Source organism: Cinclus cinclus, chromosome 6 (assembly GCF_963662255.1).
Source record: "Cinclus cinclus chromosome 6, bCinCin1.1, whole genome shotgun sequence".
In the NCBI taxonomy this organism is placed as follows: Eukaryota; Metazoa; Chordata; class Aves; order Passeriformes; family Cinclidae; genus Cinclus; species Cinclus cinclus.
In genome coordinates this window covers 14,127,978-14,155,514 of record NC_085051.1, presented here as the reverse complement: position 1 = coordinate 14,155,514, position 27,537 = coordinate 14,127,978, and the positions used below count along the sequence as shown (strand labels likewise).

The following is a 27,537-nucleotide window of genomic DNA, read 5'->3' as shown; positions in this document are numbered from 1 at the left end:
CTACCCCTAGGTACCAATTTCTTCAGTGGGTAGGACTGGTTACCATTGTACCTGATCCAGCTGGGGAAATGGGCACAGATGCACAGAGTAGAAATGCATTTGTCAGTAAGAATTTGCCCTTGCTGCCCACCTGCCTGCAGATGAACATCACACGGATCCACCTGAGAACTGTCGTGCACAAGAGCGCACGCCGATGAAGTTTTCCATGTGTTTCCAAACAGCTCTGGAGTGCTTTCTGTTACTCCAACTGGAGATCTTTTACAAAACAGAAGTCAGTCAGAAAAGGTATAGCAAATTTGCAGGATGGTCTCAGTTCTTAAACCCTCTGATTCAAGCACCTCTTTCACTATTCCGTATTCTCATTCACTCACCCGTAAAACTGCAATCATGTTTCAGGACTCTTTTTTTGCTGATAGAGGCCCAGAAACAAAAGAGAGGGTATCTTTTAGAGACTTTTTAAGGAAGAAAATATCAAAATAGACCAAATTCCATTCTTATAAGAGGGCAGGGAGCATCACTGTCCAGATAGTTTGAACTCCCTTATTTGTCCTTTTGGCTCCTTAGTGATATCTAATCCATTTCTAATCTCTCCTCTACCTATACTTTCCTTTCTGTTGCTGACTTCCCAGGATCTTTATTCCTTGCAGGAAAGGGAAAACAAAAACCCAAGCCTACAGAAACGTAGCTGCAAAAGCAATTGAACAGATAGCTATGAGGTCTAGGTAATGGAAGCCAAATGATAGACTTTGATGAAAATAACCAAAACACAGTAATGTTGTACACAGAGCACGGCCAAAACTGTGGATTTAAATACGGAGGGTTACATTTGAGGGGAAAGACTGCATTAGGAACACAGTCAGGAGTATTGCTACTGGTAAAGCAGCTGGGAGTGAAGGTGTTGCAAAAGACACCACTGCCTATCTTAAGTCTCCCAAATCTGCTGTGGGTCAGGTTGTGCACGTATCAAGATGCCTTGATACCACAGTCTGTGTCACAGCACAATTTGTAAGATCCCAGGTTTCAGGGCTTTTTTTTACAAATATCAACTATCATGCAGATTCTCATTAGTGTGACAGCAATCCAAAGACTGTTGTCAAAAATACACTACAAAACTACCTGTCAAATACAGAAATATTTTAAGCAATTTTATATAAATAATATCACTTCATTGAGATGCTATGTACTTCCTAGTCTCATTATAAATAAGAGTCTGATAATATTTTTTAATCTGTAACATAGAAACTGTTTAAAATTCCACTGGCATGTTCGTGTATCTGTCTTTTTAAATGGGAGCTATAATGGAAAGCTTTTCCATTTTTCAGTTACTTTTGAATTAGAAAACTTCCAGCTCTTCTGAGAGCATAAAGTTCTTCTATGATTTCCTTTTTTTTTTATCCTGTTGTGTTCTAAATTTGTGCTCTTCTCCCAGCTCCATTAGGCTACTCTAATCCACTGGAAGCAAATTTGTTCTTTAGTATCTGTGAGACACATGTTGCAAAGAAACCAGGCAAACACAGCAGCTTTGATTATGGTGCTTGGGCAGCTCTGACCACCTCTCCCTGCTCCACAATGAAGGTGAGGTCAGGCAGCAGCCAGTTCCTGTTGCTGGTCTGCAGGCACTGAACAATAGAGGCTCTGTCAGAGACAGAAGATTAGGGCTCGCAGGAGAAAATAGGAGCTGGAAAGAGATAGAGTCTTGCAGAGAGGCAGGAAGTTCCTTATATAGGCCACTCTGTATTTTTGACACCATTTTTCTGGTAAAATAGCCCTTGTGCATCATATATATTGCACAAGAATTTTATATTAAAATATTTTGAGCAAAACCTGGCTCGATATCCTGCAGCTGAAGCTACAGATTTTCTGTTAGCAAACTCAACCCTTCTATTCATCTCACTAATGAGAAACTTCAAAATAAATTATTCTTGGTATCTATCCTTTCAGCTTCAGTACACACTTGATCTACCATTCTAACTACAGATATTCCTGTACTGGCAGATAGAAATCTTGCAGCTCTGCATACAAAAAATCATCCTCTGTGTTTCCATTGAAGGTCCCACAAAGGCCCACGGTGTCATCCTTCCACCGTTCATCTGCTTGAAGGTAAAGCCTCAGTCCTTCTCTGTCATAGAGGATCTGTAATCCAATCTGTGTCTTTACTTGAAGAAATACAGAGGAAAGTTTCCGTATTTCAAATAACTCTGGGGAGTAAAAACAGAGATTGTTGAAAGGCAAAGGAAACCTGCTTGAAATTAACATTTTGTTTCTTGTCATTTCACTGGTGTTGGTTTAAATCACTTTTGTGTAAGTTTTTTTTCCTATTAAGGCCCTATTTTCATTTAAACATTGATTTCTCATGGAAGGTTATAGTGATTCAAACTTGAAGAACAAAACAAGAAACCTGTGAGGTTCACCAGACTTTTTAAAATGCATTGAGAGTTCACTTAATCATCCACAAAGGTAAACTAAATGAAACCAGTGTAAAGATATAAACATTGCAGACCATTTTTTTTGTAGACAAACTAATCCTAAAACCAGGACCATAATTCCTATGTTAAAAACTTTGTGAAATTCCCCAAGAGACAAAGCCTTGTAGACATCAAATGTATTAATGAGTTGTATTTAAAACTCTCATTAAAGATAACACTAGATCTCACAGTCATATATTCATATGCAGAATTCCAGACACCATCAGGACAGAGACATTTTAAAACTCAGAGCAAAAAGAAACAAAATAATTCTTTTTTCTGAAAACACGCTCATCTCTAAGGGACAGTAGGGTTCTTTCTGCTTAAATTTACATGAGTTGCTTACAAAACTGAGAGAAGAAATTATTCAATTCAAAAATCAGAGGAATCTCCCCTCAGGCAAGAACTAAAATTACCTTGAAAATGTGAGGGATGGCATTTGGACTTGTTAAAGCAAACAAAATCTTAATATAAGAGACAAATAGCCTAATGTAATTACTGCAAAACTCCTACCATTACTGTAAAAAGTACATCAAGAGTTAATTTTTGAAGCATTTCATAGGAAATAATACTGGCACTAAAATATGCCTTTTAACTTCAGTATTTAGCAATATTTACAATATCACAATACATACAAATGTAATTGAAATATTACTCTAGGGTTTGATAAGAGTTACATGCTTATATATTACTCCTTACCATCTGCATAAGGCAGGTTAATTTTGTACTGGTCATAGATCAAAACATCTCCAGAATGAGTCAGTGTCACTTGCCTCTTGGGGTCCTGCTTAAGAATAAGGCTGACAGATTGGATACATGATCCATCCTGGTTCTGCAAGTGAGAGCAAAGCAAACAAGAGAAGGTACACTTAATGGGGATTGGCAATTTTAAGATGAAGATTTAAGCAGAGTGCACTTATTAAACATACAGCTGCTTCACAGCTAAGTAAGAAAAATTAGTATTATGAATGATTTCCCATATGTGTTTAATAATAACACTAATCTGCTATTCAGATACAGCACAGAAGTGAGATTTGGAAAAGAGAAATCTAAACAATTCTCACATAGCTTAGTACCAAGACACAATTCATGAGAAACCCTGATTCAAGACTCACTGAGGCTGAGTTGATGCTCACTAACAATGCTGCATTATCTACAGAGTAGTGCACCAAGCTCCAGATTTGTACTTTAATGTGTTCTGATACACCCAGGTTCTTTTAAAACTTATTTTAAAACTCTTTATTTAAACCTCTTCTATTGTAAAACTCTTAAAGGCAAATGTTAATGAAAGACATAAGCATCTTGTGAATCAATATTTAAAACAGAACTTAAGTTCATTATTTCTGAGTAGAGCATGTGGAGCATATTCATAAGCTCTCGGGATGCATGTTGATATAAAAAAGCATAATGGGATCATGCAATATCACAACATCCAACTGAAGATGTTGTTCTTGCTACTCTTGATGCTTGCATTTCACTTCTCCAAGTCAAAGTATCATATAGGAAAAAAAAAAAAAACCCATGAGTAGGAACACTGCATTGCAGTCTGGATAAAACATTCCTAAAAATAAAATCCTAGAAAAATCCTATTTACTTTTTTTCATCCACACTCCAGTGAAGCTTAATCAACGACAGTACCAAAAGCAGCTAATTAATTGAAATTCTACAACAAATACACCTCTATTAAGTAACACGGAAACAAGTCAGTTAAAATCAAGTTTTCAGCACAGGACTCCCACATTCCAGGCTAACAACAGGTACTTCAGCTTCCAATGTCAATATGGAAAGAATGCTTGTTAAAGCATGTATGTTAATTACAGTGGATTGACAGATTTTTCTTAACAGGCTGAATTTGATCACTACTTAATTTTTTAAAAGATAAATATTCTATCAAGGAGAATCAGGCACAGAGGTGGATTGAAAGATGACCTGAACTTTCCCATGTCAGCAATGACCTTGCTTCATGATAAAAAGCTTAAGAATCCCAGACTACATTTTAGACTACTTGATCTAGAAGGAAATTAGGTTTCTGACACCCCATACTACACTCAAATCTCTTTACCATAGCTTGAGACACCAACTTATTTACACTTAGTGTGGCTGAATCAAATTAAGAGACTATCCATTCCCTGCCATCTACAGATGAAAGGGAGAAACACACAATTCCTGTTTCTTCTCTTCAGCCTCCTTCACTGTAAGGCCTTCAACCAATTAAAAGCTATTCCAGAACAATGACAGACTGGGTCTGCTCTTGTCACACTATTTGTTCCTTTTATTCTCACCTCAATTAAGCATCTTTGATGTCTCAATGTTGCAACAAAAACATCTCCTATCAGCACCATTTTGAGCACAAATTCAAAACGGTCTTACATACCAGAACATACACAGACATGTCTGAAATCACTTGGTCAAAGAGCAGTCTGGGTCTCCCTGGATAAAATTCCACATTGATTGGATCTGAAACTGTTCTGCAGCCAAGGAATAGCCACCAGAGTTGGAGGCTGCACTATCCAGCCCCACTGCCTCCAGTGAAGGCATAACTAAAGATGAAACAGTAAAGTTTTAACCATCTTCAGCGCTGAAAGAAGCACTGAAGAAGATATAGTCAAGATAATTTTTGGACAGTTGCACAAACATCAAAATTATACTGTGAATAGCACTGGTATAAAGAGATCAGAATGTTCAGCTCAAAGACTTACACTTTTATTTAATTCTCTCTGACTCTCACTGGGACTTGTCTAATACAGGGCAAATGTTGCCCTGCTTGTTGAACCATTCCTAGAGCTGCAAGGATCTCTGGACAGTGGCTCTGACATGATGTTGAACTAGCAGCAGAGCAGATCATCTGTCAGCTCTTCAAATACCACAGACGCAAGTACACACAGTAGTGTGCAAAGAGTAAAAACTACATGCAGAATTTCCCTGTCCCTAGATAATAATGCAATAGCGATCTTTCACCCACAGACTGAATGATAAAATGAAACCTGAAAATAGGAAATTATAAAAATAACTGGAGAGATTTCATCAGCTCAACCAGCTCTCCTGGGTGACAGCAAAGACAGACGTCTGCCTTGTGAAGCCATGCGCTTGTGTCTTCTCTTGCTGTCTCACCTCTCCACCAAGAAATTCGGTTTCTGTGCATTTCATTCAGCAACAACGGCTGCAAACTGACAATATTGTTGTTTTTTTAAAAAGCTGAATAAAAGGACAGCAGGTGGCATGAAGAGCAGAGAAGAACCAAGAAAACAACCTACCATAGTATATACATTACAACACAGCATCGACAAAAGCTTTATTATTCCTTCAGGCTTTAACTGAAGGAGAAATTCTGCCTGACAATTGTTCTCTGTTCCAATAGACTGTTTCTTTCACAGCACTGCCCCTGCCAGCTTTTGGCAGGTGTTTTCACAGGAATGGCCATTTCTCTCACTAGACACTTAAAAAAAAAAAAAACTATATTCAGAAGACCTTCTCATCATACAAACTACAAAGCCAGTGAGGTTGTCACCTGAAACTCAGATAAGGTTAAGCTGTGTTGATCACTTGACTGATTCTCCTTCCAGAAAGTGCTTAAACAAAATTTCACATCGTTTTGAAGTAACTTGTTGCCTGATGACTGTTTATGTCACCAACTCTAAGACTCAAGATGACTGGATTCTTTGTGGTTCAGAAAGCTAAAATCTCCCCAGGTATTTTCTTTCCACATTTTCTAGTCTGCTTGAATGAGATGGGAGTGATAAGGCTTTTTTAAAGAAGCACATAAAATCTCAAACTATCAAGGAATATGAGAGTCCACATTACAAATCTTTCAGTTTCCCATTTCAATTCATTAATTTTAATAAATGGGGAAAAAAGATAATGGAGGGTGCCTGGGGAACTGAAAAGCAGCTCTTCTGCCAAGTGGTACCAGCTGGTTGATAATTAGACACTTGAATAGCAGTACTAAAGCCCCACATTCTTGCATTATACTACAAAAACTGTTCTCACTACCCTCTTACCACCTCTACACTGATAATTAAATTAGCAGCACACAGCCTTGGGACATATCCCATAATCCTCTGATTATCCACCTGATTGTTAACATCCAGAATGCTTTACTCAGACCTCTGTAAAATCTATTCCTGTTAGGGACTGATCAGGTTAGCTTTGTTAAAGGCTAGGGGAAGTATGAAGCCCAACATGCAGTAGAAGCCAAAAGAATCTGTTTTGTTTTTGTTTTTCTTAACCTACAAAGTACCTGGATACAGAGATTTAAGCAGAGTCACTAAGGCTGAAGAAGAATGCAAGAGTTGCTGCAAGGCACTTTGCAGACTCACAATGCTGCAGAAATCCAACTAGTTTGGTTATCACTTTCGCCAACAAAATTTAACCACAACAACTAAACCAAAAAGCACAATTCTGTCTGTTTTGTACACAGAGAAAGGTGTTCCTAACACAAGGGAACGAGACACACATACATACTGTGCCCATTACCACAGCAGGATTTTGCTCAATTGATGGGCTTTTATACAGGCCAGGCTGCAAGGTACCTTGCTATGAGCTTCTGCAAAAACCCACTTTGGCCTCAACTTCTCTTTGATAAAAAAGTTGCCTTGACAGCTTCTCTGGGGATTTCATTTGCTTTTCTTCCATGGTATAGTACAGCTACACTGTACATGACCACCTTTCTCAAGCTTCTGGGTCTCTGCAAAAATTCCAAGACTATGACCCTGACTGAATAGATGCCTATGCTTATGTTTTGTTTTTCAGCTATTTTTTTTTCCATTGAAATCCTCAGGATTCCAAGGTCAGCACAGAATGAAGCCAGCCCAACTTGCTAAAATAAAACCAAGCTAACCGAAACATGCACTTGAAGTGGGGAATTGTAGTAACAACCAAATGTACCTTGAAACAGCCTCAATCTTCCTATAAACTGGAAATACTAGCAGGATCACAAGAATAATGCACACTGAGGTTAAAATCCAGAAGTTTTTTAAATGCACATGTCTTTGCCAACACTTCATTTCACAGCCCTCACAGTAGCACTTCGATCTCAAAGAGCTAAATGCTGTTAGAGTGTTTTATAGCAATTTTACTTGCTACCCAGGAATCCACTTTTTAAATATTGGCAATTTCTAGGCCCTGTCACATATCTCACCTGGTATCCTGATACATTTCTCCTAGGAACCATAGAAGAGACAATTATTTGTGGAACATCAAATTTCAAAATACATTTGGTCTCTTTCCAGTTAAGCTATTTTTCTTACCTCCCAACTTCTACCACTGAGATGAGGGGACTCCCTGAACTCACTCTCCTATCTCTTACCTGTTAGAAGTAAATTATTTTTATTATAAGAAATCTGCCACTGCAACTTTGCTCTAACTTTCTACTTAAGTCTTTTCTGTCATCCAGAGAAGTAGGTCAAAATGCAGAAATAGAAAGAGACTACTGAAATACACCTTTAGAAAGTGTAGCATGACAACTTATATAACCATTTCATTTCCCCAAGGAAATCTCAAGTGCATGAACAATAGAAACTGCAGAGAAGAGTGATTGCAATCATTAATGTGAAAGGACTTACAGACTCATACATTTATTTAGAACACAAAAGCAAACTGATGTAGTTACTGCCACAGAAGTACAAAGCAATGGCGCTACATCTGATTTTATGTTAATTATATAATAATGTGGGCCTAACGTATATAGATGGTCTAGTGTTACAACAAAGTCATAATTTAGGTTATATACACTTCAAATTTTAGTTTGCATTTCAGAAAATAGTTTGCAATTCAGAAAATTTCTTCTAAATAAAAATTATTACAGAAGGTGCCCTATCAAGACAGTGAAAAAAATTAAACTCTGTAGTCAAAAACCTTACCAATGTTCCATACCTTGTAAGAAATAGAAAAGGTATAAAACTCTCAGAAAGCTGTGTGAATGCAAATCTCAAGATGGAGAAATGCAAGAATGCTGAAGATGCAAGGACAAGAAACAATAGGGCTGTGAGCTGTGTAGAGATAGGCCTCAGGAAAATGTGTTAAGCAAGATAGTAGAAATATGTAAGCTTAATAATGAAGATTTATCCATTGTCCTAAGCAATTATGAACAAGCATTTTTCAAAGTAAAATGTATGCATGGCTTTATTAATTGGCCTTGAGCCTCACACAGTTTTATAATACATGCTTAGAAATGCACGTACAAAATAAAAGAAAGAATGGGTCTTGGACATAAGGGAGACAAAATAGTTGGTGACACCTGTGCCCAGCTTCAGAAATTTTCAAATATCAAATATGACCACCCTTAGAATCACCTTTACTAGCACCCTTACTATCAGGTACACACATGCACAGGCTTGTGGCTTGCTTTTCATCTTAAATGCTTTTCCCATTCAATTAACAGGCCCTTCAGGATATAAATGTTACAAGAAGGTTGCAAGTCCTACCTGTCCACAAGGAGCATTTTGCAAGGAGATGGTGAACATTCCAGACGTGCGGCTCTTTGCCAGGATATATTGGCAGATGGCTTGGAAAGTGTATTTGCGCCCATCAAAGGTCATGAAGTGAATGTCTCCTGAAACTGAGCATTCAGCTGACAAACATAATAAATAATGCACTTAAATATGTAATTAACACAGTATTCTCTCCCCACAGTTATTACTGCTGTAGAGTTCATACATTCTGATACATTCTATAACTTATAAAATTGTATTTATATTACTACCAGGTGTTAGGAACACGGTTCCTGAAACTTTTCCCTGCTTTTGTTATGGAGTTCCTACCTGATGCCAGGCCAGGATACCTGAACAGCTCCTCCTTCAGAAGGAAGCAATAACATCTGTCACCCTTATATTATGGGAATTGGATTTGTGGCTCATAAAACTGATTTTCAGAAACATTAACACATTTAACTGATAAGCCAGACCATTCTAATATTTAATCTACTGAGTGTGTAAATGGAAATAAAAATGCAAATGACATAATGAAATGTCATATTAACATCTAAAAGTAATATTTACTGAAGTAAGAATTGAGTTATCAAGCAGTTAAGTATTTGAGACTTTTACATACCAGGACATGTAAAATTTGTACAGATCCACTTTCCTCCAATGCAGGTGCTGAAATAAAAAAAGAAATGTTTTCATAATTTTATTTTTTGAATTATACACAGCTGTCCCTCAGTTGTTCTTCTTGGATTCCTTCTCTATGGAATGAGCAGCAAGTGTCTTGAGCCTTACAAAAGGGTACAACAGAGTTATCATTGTCTTTAGAATGGCTGGAAACTTGTCATGAGGTTATGTCCTGAGCTTGTCATAATTGTGAAATTTCCTCCATGCATCCAGTATCACTATCATTTCTTTCTAGCTCCTTAACAACCATTAGAAAAATTAAGGGTTAATAACATTGAGAAGAATGAACACAAGCAATTTGAATCTTACCATTTTTAAAGGTAAGAATTGTTGGGTGGGGAAAAAATGTTGCACATCTGCAAGCTCATCAATTTTCTTCAGTAAAGGTGATCCAATAAAAGGCACTTTCGCTTCCTATAAATTTTTCTTTCCAGTTTATAAAATTAACTTAGAAATTCCAGAACAGCAGCTTAATGTCACAATTACATTGGGCTCATTGTGTCCAAGTGGACAATATAAACAGAAGACAAAGTCAGCATATTTCTCCTGTTAAGATTTTGAATTCTAGATTCTATTTTTGAGAGCTCAAAGTGAAAAACAACACTAAATATTACAGAATTCTCTGCAATATTTTTCATATTCTCTTCTTCCACATGAACAGCTTAATAGTTTATCTTCTCCAAAATTGAAAAACGTACACAGAACAACAATTTTTAAAGTAGAAACTGTGAGTACTTACAAAGTTGGCCCAAATTCTGACTGAAATAGGCCTTGAAGAAACTGTTTCTTATGATAATTAAAGGATTTGGTTCATAATGTAAAAAGAAAGATTACTCACCAGTTATTACATTCTTCATAAACCACTGAACCCATTTGAAAGAAACTACCATGGTAGTCACAAGGACAGTCCATAGGCTTGACACACAATTCATTTTCATAAATTAAGCCTAGAAGAAATAAAATAACAAGAAAAAATTACCAATGGTCATTCATGATAATAAAACTCCAGACTATTTGTTTGTCATTTGCCCCAAAAGAAGTGCATTTGAATTATATTAAAGAAATTATATTACAGGGATCAAATAAGTAAGTTTCTTAAGATACTGTAAACATAGTACAAATAACAAATATTTAATTACTGAGTGAGAGGAAGAGGAAACCACATGCACACAAAATAAGTAACTGAAACATAGAGGCTGTGCTGCTTCGAGTACTTTTGGCTTATTTTTTTAACAATTTGCAAATCTTTGCCTCTATGGTCTTAATCTTACTGATTTTTTTTTTTGGCCATTTTTTTCCTTATTACTATAACTATTATTATTCTTTTCTGACCAGGGAATCAGAAGAAAAATATTATTTACCAAACCATAAAAAGCATAAATTATGACAAATATGATTAAGCATATAAATAATCAGAGTACATATAAGAGGCAGGGCTTGAAAATCCATGGCATAACTTTCTCTGTCCTCTTTTAGATAGCATTCTGTACTCAACAGAAACCAATAACTAGGGGAAAACTGGATACCAACATCTATTTTGGTGATGAGGGCCAAGTTTTAAAGACCACACTGCTCAATACCTCACTCGCCAGAATCATAGAACAGTCTATGAACCTCAGTATCAAAACCTGCTTCTGGCCACAGGAATGAGTTTTATTTAGGTCATGGCTTTGAGCCTTTCTAAGCCCCCTAACCAGGAAAAAAAATAAAAAGCCACCAAAATAATCTTCCCCCTACCAACAAGAACCAATCAGCAACCCCCACAATCAGGAGGATGCCTGCCCTGTAACAACAGAGCAAACTTTGTTTTTCACTGAAATTGTGTAGCTCTACAACTAGAACGTGAATCTGAGCTGAAACCTATTCCTACTTTTTATAGAAAAGAAAATACTCTTGTCAGTAAGAAAAACAAGGTCAGCTACCCACACTGCTGGTACCCAGTTTATAAAGAGCTCCTGCTTTTAACCTAGCCAGGTCATAGAGAGGTGTAAACTTGGAGAGGAACAGCCTGAATGTTGTATGGAGTGAGGTGTGTATCTGAGAGGCAGAACTCACCATCTGGGCAGTAGCAGCCATCAATGCAGTGAAGCTCACTGCCAATGCACTGTGATTGTTGGTGACATGAAACTGGGCAGCAGTTGATGCATTCATTGTAGGTCAAGGGTTCAGCACAGGTAATGACTGAAATATAGAAGCAGGCAAAAGAATTAAAAGATCTAGAGCTACTGTCACAGGGCTTAAATGGATTGCAAGTCAGTTTTGTGTCTTCTAGATAAACATTGTTAAAACAATGGCTTTCCTAACACACAGAGAACTGACATATATTTACAAATTTACATTCTATCCATTAAAGGTGCATTAAGAAGGAATAATCTGAAATTACACTTTCTCACAGCAGAGCTATTTAGATTCTCAGAGCATCATTAGAAGCAGTCAGGACATCCATTAACAGAGATTTTTTGGAAGCATAGTGGAAATCTTCTGTCATGGACGACAAAGCAGTTTTGGTCCTGTGTTCCAGGCAGGTGAACAAGTCAAATAACCTCTTCCAAACTCACTTTATGTGACTTGTAGGATGAAGTCTTATGTAAGTGCAATTTAAAATTATTTTTAAGACTTGTGACATTTTATATATCAAAAAGCCATGAAGACTTCAACAATATTTGAAAGAACAGCTCCATGAAAATAGAAATGGTTAATCACCTTATAGAAACACATTATAATAAGCTTGGTACTTTAAATAAATTATGCATAAATTGCACATATTAAAGAGAAAATCTATTGCATTTATTATTAGCCTCGAAGTGAGTTTGACTCGCTTAATAGCTTTGTTAAGAATTATATTAATCCAAAACTGGAGAAAGGCAAAGAACTAAAACTGTGAAGGGCACCCTTTTCAAAATGCAAGGACCAGGCAGCATTTCCAAGTACAAGAGCACAGGCATTACCACACTGCTGGAAGTGCACACGCCATCCATGGAGTGGCTTTCCTGCTTGGGCACACGCTCTGGCATACTCAGTGAGTGCTCGACACCAAGTTGCATCATCAGCTGCTGACCTTGCACAAATAAAAAGTGACATTGTTTTGTGCCTCCATTCACACACACACTCAGCCTCATGAATACTCCTGCATGGCATTCACCCCATGCTGTTTGAATCTACAATGTTCTAACAATGTTCTAAGGTACTGTGCTGTTGGACCAGATTAAAAGTCTTAAAAGGATAAAAAAACTTTCTGCCACCCTTTAAGGGAGCTCATCAATATAAATATCAATATATTTGAGACCTGACACTATTTTCTGAATAAATCCACAAAAGCCAGAACTACAGCAGCATAAGGACACTTCAATAAAGGTCTTGATTTTTTCAGGAGTAACATCCTGAGGAAAACTCACAGGAAGGAAGCATAAAATTTCTAACAGTGAGCCACTAGGGAACAAGAAATGGAAATTATCTTTTTTTTTTTTTTAATTTAACTAGTCAAAACTGCTCAGACCAAGAGTATAGCAGGTTGTGAAATGCTAGCCTAAGTTCAAATGGTTATCAAATTCCTCTTCTCAATGCATTACCATACACTTGCAGAAACTGACCCATTCACAATGACTTCTTCACTATAGTAAGAAGGCTTTAGAATGGCAGAAAGCACCCAAGGATATTGTACACTCAGAATCAAAACAGAGGACACGTTCAGGGGAGATAGACTAATACATCAGAAAAATATCTGGGCCTCACTTTGGTCATTCTTATACCAAAGAAGGCAGGAACAACTCCACAGCATTCTGCAGCAGTAAAACTAGAACAAGTGAGAAAAGCAAGATAAAAGAACCATGTTAGATAAAAACTTACATGCAGAGAAAGCCACAAATCAGTTCATTAAGCAATTATAATTCATTCTTATGATAGAAGGACCATAGTTTTTTAATAATAGCTTTGGAATTAGCCAAGAACATTCACTTACATGCAGAGATCATTTGTGCAGCTTGCCATAAAAGAAAGAGGACTCACATACTCATGACATTGTTTAAATGGGGGGTGTAACAGGATATTACACAGAGCATATGCCTTCTGAAATGAGAGAGACAGCTGTTATAATGAGGTTTTCAAAAATAAACATAAGCAGAATAAGATAGAATGCTGTGGAAAATCAGAATAGACATCTGTCTGTGTCTAGGAATCACTTTCCTCTCACCAAATAGAAGCAGTGTTTAGCAACACATTGCTCCCCATGTCAGAGTTTCCATAACATTGAATCTTTCATGCAAGGTCATACCAGTGGTAGTAAAACATATCCCTTCCCCAAAAAGGGCAGAGATCATCTTTCAGCTAAGCCAAGATGACCTGAAAAAAGCCTTCATTTTAATTGAATTACTCAGTAAAAGGCAAGAGAAATAAGCCATAACTGGCACCAGCTTTAGTTTCAAAGCACTTTAATTTAAGGGTTATATCCTGAAAATGCTAATTAAAATGAAAAATTACTTCAAAGTCATGGAAAAAAGCAACAATAATTCTCTTTTTAAACACTGGAAATTAACGGTGCTCTGACTCTGGTTTTGCTTCCCTTCTTCTTTCTGTCCTTCTTATAGAAAAGTTATAGAAGAATCCCATATTTTACAACTTGTCACTCATTCAGCTTCATAGTCAAGCACTTCTATTGGCTGCTATGCAGAGATTAAAATATTTGGAAATATCAGTAATTGAATATTAAATAAAAGGAGGGGGGAGCCCTGGGGTGACGAGAAGACAAGCAAAGACCTGCTGCAGCAAGCATTTTAATTAAACTATCCCAAAAAAGATGTGAATATTTCCAGCCTCCTTCAAAGCTTTAAAAACTTTCAAACTATTCATTGAAAATTAAGTCAAATCCTTGCTCCAATTAGAATCACCAGCTATGGCAATAATCATTTTGGGTTGATGCAAACCTGCAGAGATTCATGGCTTTGTGTCAAACACGGTGGTTCATTGAGAAGAGATTTATCCCAGTCGGGGGTTCCTTGTGGAGGATTTTCCTGCCAGCTCTCTACAAATTCTGTTACATCATCTGTCAGTTTTCCTAGACAAGACACACACACACAGAATCACAGAGTGACTTGGAAGAACAATAGTGCTTCCACAGGATTTCCCAGGGAAACATTTCAATAATCAAAGCACATCTAGAAGAGAACACCTAACCCTTCCTACTACTAAGTGAATCAGCTGAAATCAATCTGGTCCTTTCAAGAAGCAAAAAATGCTTTTAAAAGGGACTACAGAAGTGGGCTTTCATACGGCATAAAGCAGATTACTCAGGCAATTTGGCAAGGAAAGGGTTTAAGGGGGAAAGACCATGCCTGCCTTAGTCCATCAATGGACTAAAAGTAATAAAAGCCTTAATAAAAAAGCTTAAATATATTAATAAATAATACATAGGTCTATGCTGCAACTTTACATAAAACTCCCAACAGGGAGTCTAAAACCCAAGAAATATGAGGCATTCTTGGGTCACTGCAGTGGTACAAAAGGACAATCTGAATCAATCAAATACAGGTGTGACTCTTATTCAAGCAGAAATGTCCATACTAGGGTTAAACCAACTCGTACATCATGATTATTATCCACCTTGGACAGGTGGTGACACTGGTTACTGCTTGGCTTACCCACAAATGCCTATCTTTCCACATCTTTGCTACTGCTGCTCCCCAGGCTAAGTAGGTAAAGCTCATGCACAGTGAATCCACTTGTGCTACAAATGCATCTGTAAGGGACTGAGACACTGAGAAAGGTGAGAGGAAAAGTCTCTGGGGAAATGACCCCTTGATCTTGATATTAGCATAAACAACTTGATTTAGTGAGCAATGTATTAGTGGGAGTAAAGACTTAACAGTGCAGGGCTGGTGTTTTCTGAAACTAAGGGGAATGCATGAACAGCAGAGGAAACCACATCCACTGTGAGATTTGAATTAGTGCTCTATGGAAATATCCTCAAGTTAAAGAGGGGGAGCCATCAGTTAAACAGCCCAAAGCAATGATGTCCAGAACTTTTTATGGCCTCACTTGAGATACTTTTCAAGGGACCTGATATTTTTCCTTTTTTTTTTTCTTTTCCTTGCTCATTTTATAGATGTCTTCACTCACTATTTACTGAAAGCCAAGCCTTTTGGAAATGTCTGAAGTTGACTGTGAAAGATCACTGATTATTTCTGAAAGCATTAGCACATATGCAATGCCAGATCAAACAGGATTTGAGTTTTCATTAATCTGATTTATAATTACTGATTTATTTCCAATAGCAGCACCTCAGGCTTTCATATGCCACAAAATTGCTAAAAAGGCAGTGAACATTTGAACACAGATTTTACCTTTCAAGTCCCAGGAAACTGAAGTATAAATACCATTGTAGGTAATTGAGTAAGGCAAGTTTAAATCTTCCTCCCTAGAGCCCCACCTACAGGGAAATTGGTCCTCATAACTAAATATCATTTAGCAGAAGAATTTCCATATCTTATTTTCCATTCCAAAAGTCACCATCTTAAATTCATCACCATTACAACTAGAAATTTAGCAAAGTAACATTTATTTCATTGGAAAAAAAAATCTCAACAAAACAAGACAACAAAGACTACACATTACATGACAGGAACTTCCTTAAATACTCACCATAACTGGTTTCCAGATCATCCTGCAGAATAGCATTATTGTTTCCACACAATCCATGGGTTTTGCCCAGGTACTCTGGTGCCATTTTGATGTACACTGCAGATGCACCATCCCAAGCCAGGGTAAAGGCATACTGATGCCTGACCAGGAAGTATCCAGCCAGTTTCTGGATGTGTAAGTTTCCAATAACATAAGGTAACTGTACTCTGGGAAGGCACACAGAACCAAAAATAATATTACGTTAGAAAATGTATTTATTAAAAATAAATTACTTGCTGATGCCTCCTTCATACAACTGAAAATCCCTGATGTAAATATTAAATAACTCCACTAACCAAATGAATTTGCAAATAACAGCAAAAATCATGAATGCCAATGATCATACTTAATTCTATATACCACTAATTTAGGTATCACCTTTCTCAGACACTACTCTACAAATGAAGAGTAATTATTGCAGCTGTGATCTGGATGCTTTTTCAGCCTACCAAAGAATAAATTTACATCTTTATTATCAAAATGATACCATGATATTAACTCCAGTGTAACTACAGCATTAGAAATATTACTGCAATTACCCAAATCCTTTATGGGTGACTTCACTGCTCATCTTTATCTGTTCACCTCCAGAAAAGAATAAACTAATGGACCTCTTGCAGGAATAAGGAGAAGAATGGCATTCAGGATCGTTATTCACCTGCCAAATAAAGTCAGAAAGTCAATGTTTCAATCAAATTCTTTGCAATAAACATGTAACAGGACTGATGCCCCCAAATCTGCACTTAGCATGGGAACAAGAAGTTGGGTCCCCCGTTGTGGAAAAAAAGTGAGCAGTGTTTTCATTGCCATGGTCATGGAGTGGTCTTTTCACAGCTTTGAGTGAAAAAGCAGGCTTTGGAAGGACACACATCCGTCTTATTCCAGCTGTTTACATTCTATTCTTGTAACCCACATCATGTTACAATCACATCTAGACTATATTTTACAACCCCCTATTATCATCTCAGGATATTTTAATATCTTAAAATTAATACATCACTAGCACGTTCAACAACAGTTCAAAAGAATGTAGAAGTACCATTCCCTACCTGTATGGAAAAGCTCTGTTCATCTAATTCAGTGTGTCTCACAAGGGCATACGTGGATTTCCCAGAAAAGTAATAATAGAGTCCATCAAAAGTTTCAAAATTATATTGGCCCCATGTCCTGCATATATGATCTCTTTCAGCACCTGTATTATACACTAACAAAAGGAGAGTCACTTGAGACACACCAATGGTTTTTTGATACAAACAGGAGTTGAGATGGGGCAGTGCATGAGACATGCTGTGAAATATAATAACAGGAGGAAAGGAGGGAGAAAATGGCAGAGCATGAAGGGAGCCTTTAGGCAGAGTAGTCATTGTAGCTGTGGGAGCAATCCCAGAAACCCAGTCAGATTTCTCCTTACACACCTGTCTGGCATCTCGGTCCCATCGCATTAAACCGACTGCAGTTGCACAGCTTTCTGTTGACACACTCACCTCCATTAAAACATGTAAGTGAATCTGAGTGGAAAAAAAACAAAGGCTTGTCAAAAAGAAATTCTGACTGTTTTCTTTCTTAAGACCCAGTTCTTTCACTGAGTGTAACTCTGAGAATGACAGGAGTTGCTAACTTAGCATTAAAGTGTCCTGGAGAGTCTAACCTGCCCCACAGAAATGAAACACAGTGTGAAAGCTTCAACTCAAGTTACATAGCCACATTAGTAAATTTATTGCATCTTTGGAGAAGCCAAATCAAAATGCCTGTGATGTGTTAGTCTGGCATGTTTTCAATGCCCTAAGCCACGAATGGAAGGAGTGAACAAGTACTGCACCACAGAGAAGCCCAGTGCCTACAGCCAAACAAGTAACACCCTGTGGGTAAGCTCTGCCAGGATGAGAACAGGCTACCTTAGAAATACATGTGTTCTGGTGCCAGCTGTGTATCCATACCTGCCTGCCCTCCTTCCATCTTACAGCTCCCAAGTACACCAACAACAAGCACTTTCCATAAAGACACAGATCTCTGACGTGCAATGACAGGTTTGGGTTTGGGCTTGGGAGGGAGGTGTTGTTTTGGTATTTTTAATTTCTATTTTCCCAGTGAAGATCCCTATCAAAATATGACAAAAGTTTTCACAGTCTAAAGAAAAATGCACAAAAGCAGAAACAAAGTTTCCTGATACTAAATTTAAACCTCATTAATAAATCCTTTTTTTTTTAATTGTGATCCATTTACTTATTTTGCTAGCATTTGCTCCTATAAATTTTGTTTAGGGAAGGATTTTAATTTTACTATTATGCAATCGCAGTAGCTTTTATACTTTAGAATACAAACGGAGTTTGCTTTTGTTGCAGAAAACAGACAAGTTGCTCAGAAGACACTGTTTAAGGAAGACACAAACTGAAGGCTTGGCCTTCTTTTTTTAAATCTTTAAAAATACACCACTCTTGAAAAATAATCCTAGAATGGTTTTGGTTGGAAAGGACCTTAAAGATCATCTCATTCCAACCCCACTGGACCAAGTCTCTCAAAGCTCTATCCCACCTAACCTTGAACACTTCCAAGGATGGGGCACTTCTCTGAACAACCTATTCTAGTGTCTCACCACATTTTTAGTAAATAATTTTGCATTAATATCCCATCTAAACTTACTCCCTTTCAACTTCAAGCCATTACCATTTGCAATCATTATAAGTACTAATTACTTGAAGATTTTCAAATTATCCAAACAATTAATTGTGATTCCCTTAGGCAGGTAGACAAAGTAAAAGGCAATGCTTCTTTGCCTGCTAGCCCAACTATCCTGCTCTTTTCCCTGCCTGCCTAGCAGGTCAATAAAAAATAGCCAATAAAAAATAATGCACGCACCAAAGCACCATGCAGAAATGCCCCTACTTACACTGGCTGAGCCATCTCATTTACATGCTCACTGTGACCAACCTTGTCAATAATGCAAAAGCCTGTTCCTCTTGTCAAGAGAGGCAGACATTGTTCTCTTTCATCTTGAGTGTTGTGAGACCTGTGTAACCAGAGCTCTGGTCTCTGTTCTTTGCTTCTCTTAAGATTATGCCCAGTTGCCTGTCCAGTTACAATAATGTGCAATTAGGCTGCAAGTCATGTTCCTCTGAGCTGTAGAGGAAGTTAACCCCCTTTTGATGTTCCAGGTTGAATGATTCCACTCCGAGCATGGCTCAGGTAACCTGCTCCAAGACATGTTTGTTCAGATTGTGCAATCAGCTGACCTGAGGACCTTTGCTGTCACTCTGCAGGGTCTCCCTGGCTCTCTTTAGAGAGAAAGGGTGTTAGTCAAACCTGAATCAAAAAAATCAAATGACTCAATCACAAGCATTTTCTTCTTCATGAAGACCTCTTCTGTCTGTGAGTGATTCTAAAAAGAATATTAATCTCTGCTGTTGTATTTGTTTACATACCTTTTTACATCATTTTTAAGTGTCTTTCCTTACACTGCATAGAACAGCTGTGTGTGCAAACATTAGTTATCCTTATGCAGGTAATGAGGAAAGCAGCATTTTTTCAGATCATATTTAGTGCTCCTGCTACTGTAAATGTGGTCTCCTTTATCATCCTATTTTCCTCCATTAACACAGAAATACTTCCTAGAGTATGCAGAAAAAATAACCTGTAAAAAGGGGGTCATTCTAATCTTTGTCATTAAAGGAATATGAGCTCTCCAAATAAGCTAACCCATGCGACCATATCAAAAGTTCATCTCTCCTCTAGAAATGTGAGAAGCATTTTAATACTTGCAGAAAGGGAAAAGACATCAAGACATACTGAAAATGAAAATTAGGAAAACTTACAGAAGAATATTTTGTCCTCCATTAACCTGAAAGCAACACCTATTAAAAACTCCTCAGCTCCTCTTTCCCCTTTGACATTATGCCAGTTGAATGCACTGGGTTGGAATCTGAAACTGAAAACTGGTGAGACTTTGCTAGCAGAAAATAGCAGGCCTAAGCAGCATGATTTGACTCACAAGTAATAATGGGATTTCTAACCAGTGCTGCCACTAGAACCCGCAGATAGCCCTGATAATTGCTGCGATGAAGCAACCAGCCTCAAATGCCTTCTTTATCAAGTAAGGTGAAGATTTGGGACACAAGTCTGAATCCTTCTCTGCTGTTTTCAGCTTAAACACTCTAACCCCTGTAACTGCTGACTGCAATTACAGCCCCATGGGCAGGGTTTTTTTAGTCCCTTGAGCATATGGACCTTCTTTTCAGTTCATCCCCCTTTTAAATTCTTCTATGAGCAGTGGCAGAACCTTGAGCCTATTATTTATCACAGTCTTTGAAGAAGTGTGACTGCAATCCAGCCCACATCACTACAAAGGGCTCTGCAAAGCAGTGTCCAAGCTTCACACGGAGACATTCCTTAGCAGCATCATGATAGCTGTTCAAAGGCATTTTTGCATCTTCATTAAAATACACATTTATATTGAGATATTATTATTGATACAATATATTTTGTGGCTTTGCATCTTGGATATGATGGACACTTAGCTTTATCTGCTTTCTTACTTTACTACTTCTCCAATGAATACTTAAAATCTCTTGAATTTATTTCATTTCCTATTGAACTCTATGTCCTGAGTTGCTCATCCATGATTTGGTCTTCTAATCCAACATGGTCATCAGGAATAAAGTAAGTAATTTATATAGTGTGGAGTCCTTCATCATGAAGTGAGATAGTCACTAAATGAATGCTCTTCTTCTGGAACACAAGGAGGTAACTGCAAAGAAATCATCTTTATGTATTCCAGACAAAAGATAAGATATTAAATCAAACAGACATCTAAATTAAAGTTTTTTCCATTTGGTTCAAGAAAATATAATTTTGAAATACTTGCTTTTTGCTTTAACTATCACATGAACACAAATGCTTGAGCTCAGGTCTGACCTCACAGTAATACACCATTATCACCAGTACACTACTAATTCTTGACTCTTTATGCCTGACTTGTACGATCCAATGAGTATTTTCCATAAAACATGAAGTACTGTCTAGTGCTACTATTTTTTTCTACTATTTAAGACACAGCATGAAAAGAATTGCTTAATGCAAAATAGCAGACACGTTTCCTTTCAGGGCATTCATTACTAGATTCACTTGAACAGAAATTTTTTAATCTGAAAGATTTATTTAGATATCTGAGGCGATAAAGTTTTGCTTCTGCAAAATAGGTGCAAGATCCAGCCCATGCCTCAATTCTTATGATTCTGCCTAGATATCTACTTCTGACCCAAACACTTTTAGAAATTCGGAGTCATTTACAGAAATAGGAATTATATGATTCAGAATTCTTTAAAAATTACACAGTTTTAAAGTAGCTCTGCAAGAGTTGAAGAGTAGTTCAGTTCAAGGGTCTGAAGGTAATCACAGTACTAAAATGACCAATTATTTTAAAATAAACAAATTATATTCTTTAAAGGAAAGGTGAAAAAGCAGATCAGGATAAGAACTTGCAAGAAACCTAAATTAGATGTAGATCCACACATAAAAGGATAGAATAGATGCTTAAAATGTAATATTTAAATTTTTGTGGTCAACATCCTTGAAATTCTGTATTTTGTAACTCTGCATAATTTCCACTGCCCATTTATCTAGGTGCAAGTTTTCAGATGTTCCTTCAGCTATGGGAGAATTAATACAACAAGTATTTCCTGCATTCTTTTTTCCCCTTCAACTTCATAGTCTTTGAAAGCACCTGCCTGCAGTGGCACAGGTTTTCCCTGGCATACAGGCTTCAGCAGGATGCAATACAGCCCAGGGCCAAGTACCCCCTTGCTCTGGGATGCAAATTTTTCATCTCTGAGATTCTGAGGTGAGTGGTATGTGCAATTTTGACCCTTAAATTCCAAGAGCCTTGCAGTTAGCTGCATATTTTCTGCTCTGGTACATCTCCTGAAATGAGTTCTCAAGCACACACTGTAAGGGGCAAGTATTTTCTATGACTCATACCTGATACAGCACTTCCAAACAAGAAAATTAGTAGTGTTTAGAATGTTAGAAATGCTCAGCAACAGCAGCCTGAATACTTCCAGAAATAATCTGGTTTGCCCATCCCAAGTTCTTAATATGCTTCAACTCAGGAGTTTCCTGTCTGCGGCTTGGGGACTTTTACATTTGCTTGTTATTTTTTTTAATTTTGCATGGAATAAGACTTGTGTGGAAGAAAATTGAACTTTTAACAGCTACATAAACGACAAGTTAACTTCAGTTATTCTGATACACATTTCAAATCCTATGTTCTCTGGCTACAAGAAACTAAGACAGAACTTTACTCTTGGCATTTACTTGTGCTACTGAAAATTTTTTGTTCCACTGACAGATAAGATACGACATCACTTTCTGAAATGCTTTCAATTGACTAATACAACACAAAGGTAAAGAGACCTCTTACAAAAGTCATCCACTCATTCCACATAAAACACATTGGTTTATCTTTATACAGTTATAGAATCCAAGAAAAACTGGCATTGCAGGAAAAATTGACTGTAACATAATTTCATTATGATGACAGTTCCACAAGTTTTCAAAGCATAATTTTCTTAGAGACACTGCTAAAGTAGAGAAAGCAGCTGACAGTCTACCTTGCTCTTTTTGTTTGGGTTTCTTGTCACTGATTTGGGTTTCCATTTGTTCAGAATTTTAAACAAAGAAGGTTTATTATTTCATATATCCCCAAAAGTTTGCAAATCCCAATCCATGGGCAGAGTTATAGCAGCTTGCATCTCTCTTTAAATTGGAGAGACTAAAAGGAAAACTACTTATCTAAGTATTATGAGCGCTGTACAAAACAGATGAGGTTATTATTTTGTTTTGTTTTTTTAATGTCTTAACAGGTAACAACAGATTCCATTTGCCACATGCTTTACTGTGATTTAAAAAGGAAACTTCCAAGTCTATGTATTCCATTGTTTAAAAGAATTTAATAATGCTGATTTTATTTGCCTTCAAGTATGGGCAAACATCGATAATTTTTAAGGCCTGTTTTCAACAACACTGCCTTTCCAAAACAAGTACTACAGAATTGGAAAAGCCATATGGAATATTTTTGCCTCACAGAAGTACAAGTTAGAAAGATAACAAAAACTTTGTATTGTTACATCTACAGAGAGCAATAAAACCAAATTCTTGCCATCGTAACCACATCCTCCTTTAGAAGCTTAGCCATGTGATGACTTAGCATAAGACATCTGCAAATATTTTGTTCTCCCTAGCTCCATATTTTTGCTTCCATTCCTTAAATATTAGGCCCATTTAAGAAGCAATACACTTATACATAAACCCTTGACAAAAGCTTTTTAATAGAAGTCTTGCAAAGGGCTTATGTTCATGGATTTATTTTTTTTTTTTTGCACACTTGAACAGTAGCACTGTTCAATCTTGGAAGCTTTTTTCCAGATCAGAAATAAAAAATTAAATCTACTAATCTAAATTAAAGAACTTTTCACTAGGCAAAGACTAAACCCAGGAAAACAATTATGAGAACAAATTTCTCTGCATAATCTTCATATTTTCTCTTTGTAATCTGCTTTATTCAGTATTTCAAAAAAAGCAACTTCTTGGTCAATAAGATGGTACAACCCTCAAATACTGAGGAATTTTGATTAGTATTGAGTCCCAGGTTTCTAAAGCAATTTTGTCATACACAGCATAACTATGATTTCTTTCACATACTAGAGAGACATTCATGGTAATAGGGTTTTTTTGAGCAATATTATGCTTCTCTAAACTCTTGTGCTGCTCCTCCATGTTCAGCTACACACTTCCAAAAAGCTTCTGAAAATAGTGTGCATTGAAGACATTAAAACAACCCTAGTCACAATTCATGAGTCCATTCCACACATCATCTTGCTTTTGGGCTGTAAAACTATGGGATGCAAATTGAGACTCTTCACTTCAAGGTAGGTCCCACATCCAATGCAATCAGGCTGACTGAAGAAAAACTAAAAACTAAAGGGTTTGCATCACCAACTAAAATTACTCTGAATTACTTTGCTTCATTCTTCTCCTTTGTACAAGACAAGCAAGACACAGACATGTCTCAGAATTAGCACAGAAAATCTTTATCCTTTAGCAAATATATTTTAAGCCTGTCCACTTCACTTCTGAAAATAAGACAAATCAAAAAAAACAAAGATGCACATTCCTCAAGCAAATGCCCACCACTGCAAGCTGGTGGCCAAAAGAACCTTATCTTATTACCCCGTAGATCATACACACAAAAAGCATCTGCAGGTTACCTTGGCAAAAGCAAATATAAAAAAATCTCTAAGCACAAAAAAAGGTACAGGACATGCAATTTAATGGTGTGTAATCATCAATCCACATTTTTAGGTATACCACCATATGAGAAGATTTCCTCTCTAAAAATTCTTTATCAGAAAACCTGCATTAAGAACAGACTTTCAAATTATCAAACCAGAGCCAGGTGTAAACTTCAGGCTAGGTGAAACCCCATGACAAATTTCCATACTCCTAGGTACTTTTGAGACCAAACAAGGTAGAGCCTCATTATCATTAAGACCTGTGATGGCTATTTTAGGATTTTTTTCTTCCTAAGAATGATTAAACAATAGAGAAAAAAAGGGAAAAGAGAAGTTCACTTCATGTAGAAACATAAATAACTTACTGGATGGTCCACATTTCATACTGTGAATTCTCCTGTTCTGAGACAAGGACATTGCTGTAGGTGAAGAGTTATAAACTGCCAATCCAGACTCCTTTCAGAAAGAACAAAGAAATCAACAGCTATAAACAAGACACCTAAAAATCTCTTTGGTCTTTCAGTCAATTTACCTTTTATTTTTTTAAGATTATTGTTTCATATTGTCTTACTATAAAGCTCTCAAAAAAACTCCATGGTAAAGTAAAAAGTACACACTACTGAAGACTGCATTTTTTCTCTTTTTCCTTCCTCTTGAACATACTTCTTATTAAAGATTTATGCTCAGTAGGCTAGCTAGCCCAGAAAGAAACAATTTAATTGAAATTGAATTCTTGATGGGAGAATTGGAGTGGAGCATTTACTATTACTGGTGGTTGGTTTGGTTACTTGCTTGCAGTTATGTGACATTTTTTCTTCGCTGAGCTTTTTCCCAGAAAGAGAAGGGAAAAAGCAGAAAGAAAGGTGACTCCCTCTGAGGAGCCATGAACAAGGACTACAAAGCAATCCTTCCTTTTCCCAGCCTCGAATAAGGGAGTGGGAACCACACACCCTAATTACATTTCAGCAACGTGCCATGAGTGACACAGTCGAGTTGCCAAGATAATCCACATCCAAAAACCTGAGTGCTGAGCTGCAGTGACCCGATACTGCCAGCTCGTTTACCTCTCCCGAGAAGCAAAAAGGCTCCCATAAAGCAATTGCTGCTGATGAGCCAGACCAGATCTCAGCTTCACCTCGAGCAAGGATGTTTTGTATAACACAATTTCTTCAACAAGCTAAAGCTCTAGATACAGTCACACAATCTTCACTCGCTGCTTTAACACTAAACTTTCCTTCGGGACTGGCGATCCTCGGGGCTGGGATAAAACACACATTCGAGAGCAAGTCCTGAAGGATCACCAAGGGTAGAACAGCCACCCAAAACACGGATGGTTTCACAGCAACGAACAGACATATTATTGAGGCAATACGAGAGAAGCTCATTATCCCGATGACAACCAGAACACCCATCCCTCGGTCCCGCACTGCCAGCCCCCTCAGAGGGCTCTCCCCGGGCAGCCCGGCACCACCTGGACCCATCAGCCTCATGAGCCCCGCATGCAATGGATGGATGCATCGGATGGATGGATGCTCTCTTTCCGGGTCCTTCCCGGCTGGAAGCTGCACATCCCGGTGTCCTCAGTGAGGAGCCGAGGTGCCCGGCCAGCATCCTCACCTGCACCTCCGCGGCGAGGCCGGCCCTGCTCCGGGCTCCCACGGTGCTGTCTGGGCTGAGGGGGAGAAAAGAGCAGCGTTGGCTCGGCCCGGGCAGGGCAGGCCCCCTCCCAGCCCGGGACGGGCTGCGCTGAGCCCCGGCCGGCTCTTCTTACCTGGGCAGCGGCACGTCCCCGGCGGCGGGGAGCTGCGCCCGGGCAGCCCAGGGAGACAGCGCTGGAAGGCAAGGGCGGCAGGTTAGCGATGGCCAGGGCTGCCCTGCCCAGCCCCGCCCGCCCTCCCGTGCCGTTCCCAGGCCGGCACGCACTCACCCGAGGGCAGCCAGGCGCACAGCAGCGCTCCAAGGAGGAGCCGGGTCTCCATGCGGGCGGCAGCGGATTCCCACGGAGCTCCGGCCGCTACCTGCGCCCCGAGCTCATCCCGCCCTCCCGGGCGGGGCGGCCGGGGGGTTTATCCACCGCCCGCCCCCCGGCCCGGCCCTGCCCGGCACCCAGCCCGGACACCGCCCCTCGCCGGACGGCGGGGTCCTGGCCCGACCACCGCATCTCCCTCCCTGGCATCGCCGCTTCCACGCGTTCACGTCCGCTCCTCCGCCCTGCGGGGTTTTGGGAGGCGGCTCGTGTGTGCCGGTGTCTCGGCAGCAGCACCCGGGACCGCCGCTCTCAGCGCCCACCCCGCGGCGAGCGGAGCCGGGGCTGCTCCCGCAGCTCCTGCGGGCGGGCACGGACCGAGCGCCCGCTCCTGCTGTTAGTGGCAGATCTTGTCCGTGCCCAGCACGGTGTAGTGGCCCCTCTCAAACAGATGGCAGGACTTGAATAACGAACGGCACGCATAAGTGAGGCGTACACTGAATGCAGCTAACGTGTGTGGATGGTTTCCATAGCTTATGATAACATTTTTATATATTTTTTTTCCTTTTTACTATAAATTCACACTCTGGAGCTCTCTGTGAAGCCTTTTCCATTTATTCCTTTTCTTTCTTTCTTTCTTTCTTTCTTTCTTTCTTTCTTTCTTTCTTTCTTTCTTTCTTTCATTTTTTTCACCCCTTGTGATTAAGATTTGCTTCCTCCCACTATGTTTCTTCCCTTTGCTTGCCTCCTATCACTGATACCTTTCCTCTGTTATTTTCCCTTTCCCATCTGCTGCTGTCTCTCTCCCCATCATTCTTCAGGTTTGCATATCTTATGACAGAAGTTTTAGAAGCTGCCCATACCAGGTGAGAAACTGTCTCAGATAAAAAGGGGCCTTTTCTGACTGCTTTGGGAAGTCTGTTAACAGTAAGTCATTAAAAAGATCTCTTTTCTGCCTTTGTAATTTGTCCCTGTGGATTGTGTTTCTTGTGTTTCATTGCTAATGAAATGATGGAAAACTAGTGATGTTTCCACTGAGAATTCTG

At 38.6% G+C, this 27,537-nt stretch overlaps 1 protein-coding gene across 1 annotated transcript in view; it reads right to left on the bottom strand.

Annotated features, from left to right (window-relative positions):
- The window catches only part of OTOG (otogelin), a 92,128-nt gene extending 65,624 nt beyond the window's left edge, over positions 1–26,504 (bottom strand). The window contains exons 1-18 of the mRNA XM_062494159.1: positions 26,453–26,504; positions 26,297–26,357; positions 26,143–26,197; positions 24,891–24,981; positions 17,659–17,751; positions 17,293–17,447; positions 16,783–16,901; positions 16,205–16,410; positions 14,491–14,621; positions 13,530–13,636; positions 12,520–12,629; positions 11,627–11,752; positions 10,410–10,518; positions 9,513–9,559; positions 8,888–9,033; positions 3,165–3,297; positions 2,021–2,198; positions 131–255 (exon numbers count right to left, since the gene is read on the bottom strand). Coding sequence (XP_062350143.1) covers positions 131–255; positions 2,021–2,198; positions 3,165–3,297; positions 8,888–9,033; positions 9,513–9,559; positions 10,410–10,518; positions 11,627–11,752; positions 12,520–12,629; positions 13,530–13,636; positions 14,491–14,621; positions 16,205–16,410; positions 16,783–16,901; positions 17,293–17,447; positions 17,659–17,751; positions 24,891–24,981; positions 26,143–26,197; positions 26,297–26,357; positions 26,453–26,504 — 2,044 coding nt within the window. The remainder of the gene's footprint in view (positions 1–130; positions 256–2,020; positions 2,199–3,164; positions 3,298–8,887; positions 9,034–9,512; positions 9,560–10,409; positions 10,519–11,626; positions 11,753–12,519; positions 12,630–13,529; positions 13,637–14,490; positions 14,622–16,204; positions 16,411–16,782; positions 16,902–17,292; positions 17,448–17,658; positions 17,752–24,890; positions 24,982–26,142; positions 26,198–26,296; positions 26,358–26,452) is intronic.
- Positions 26,505–27,537: the final 1,033 nt, after the last annotated feature.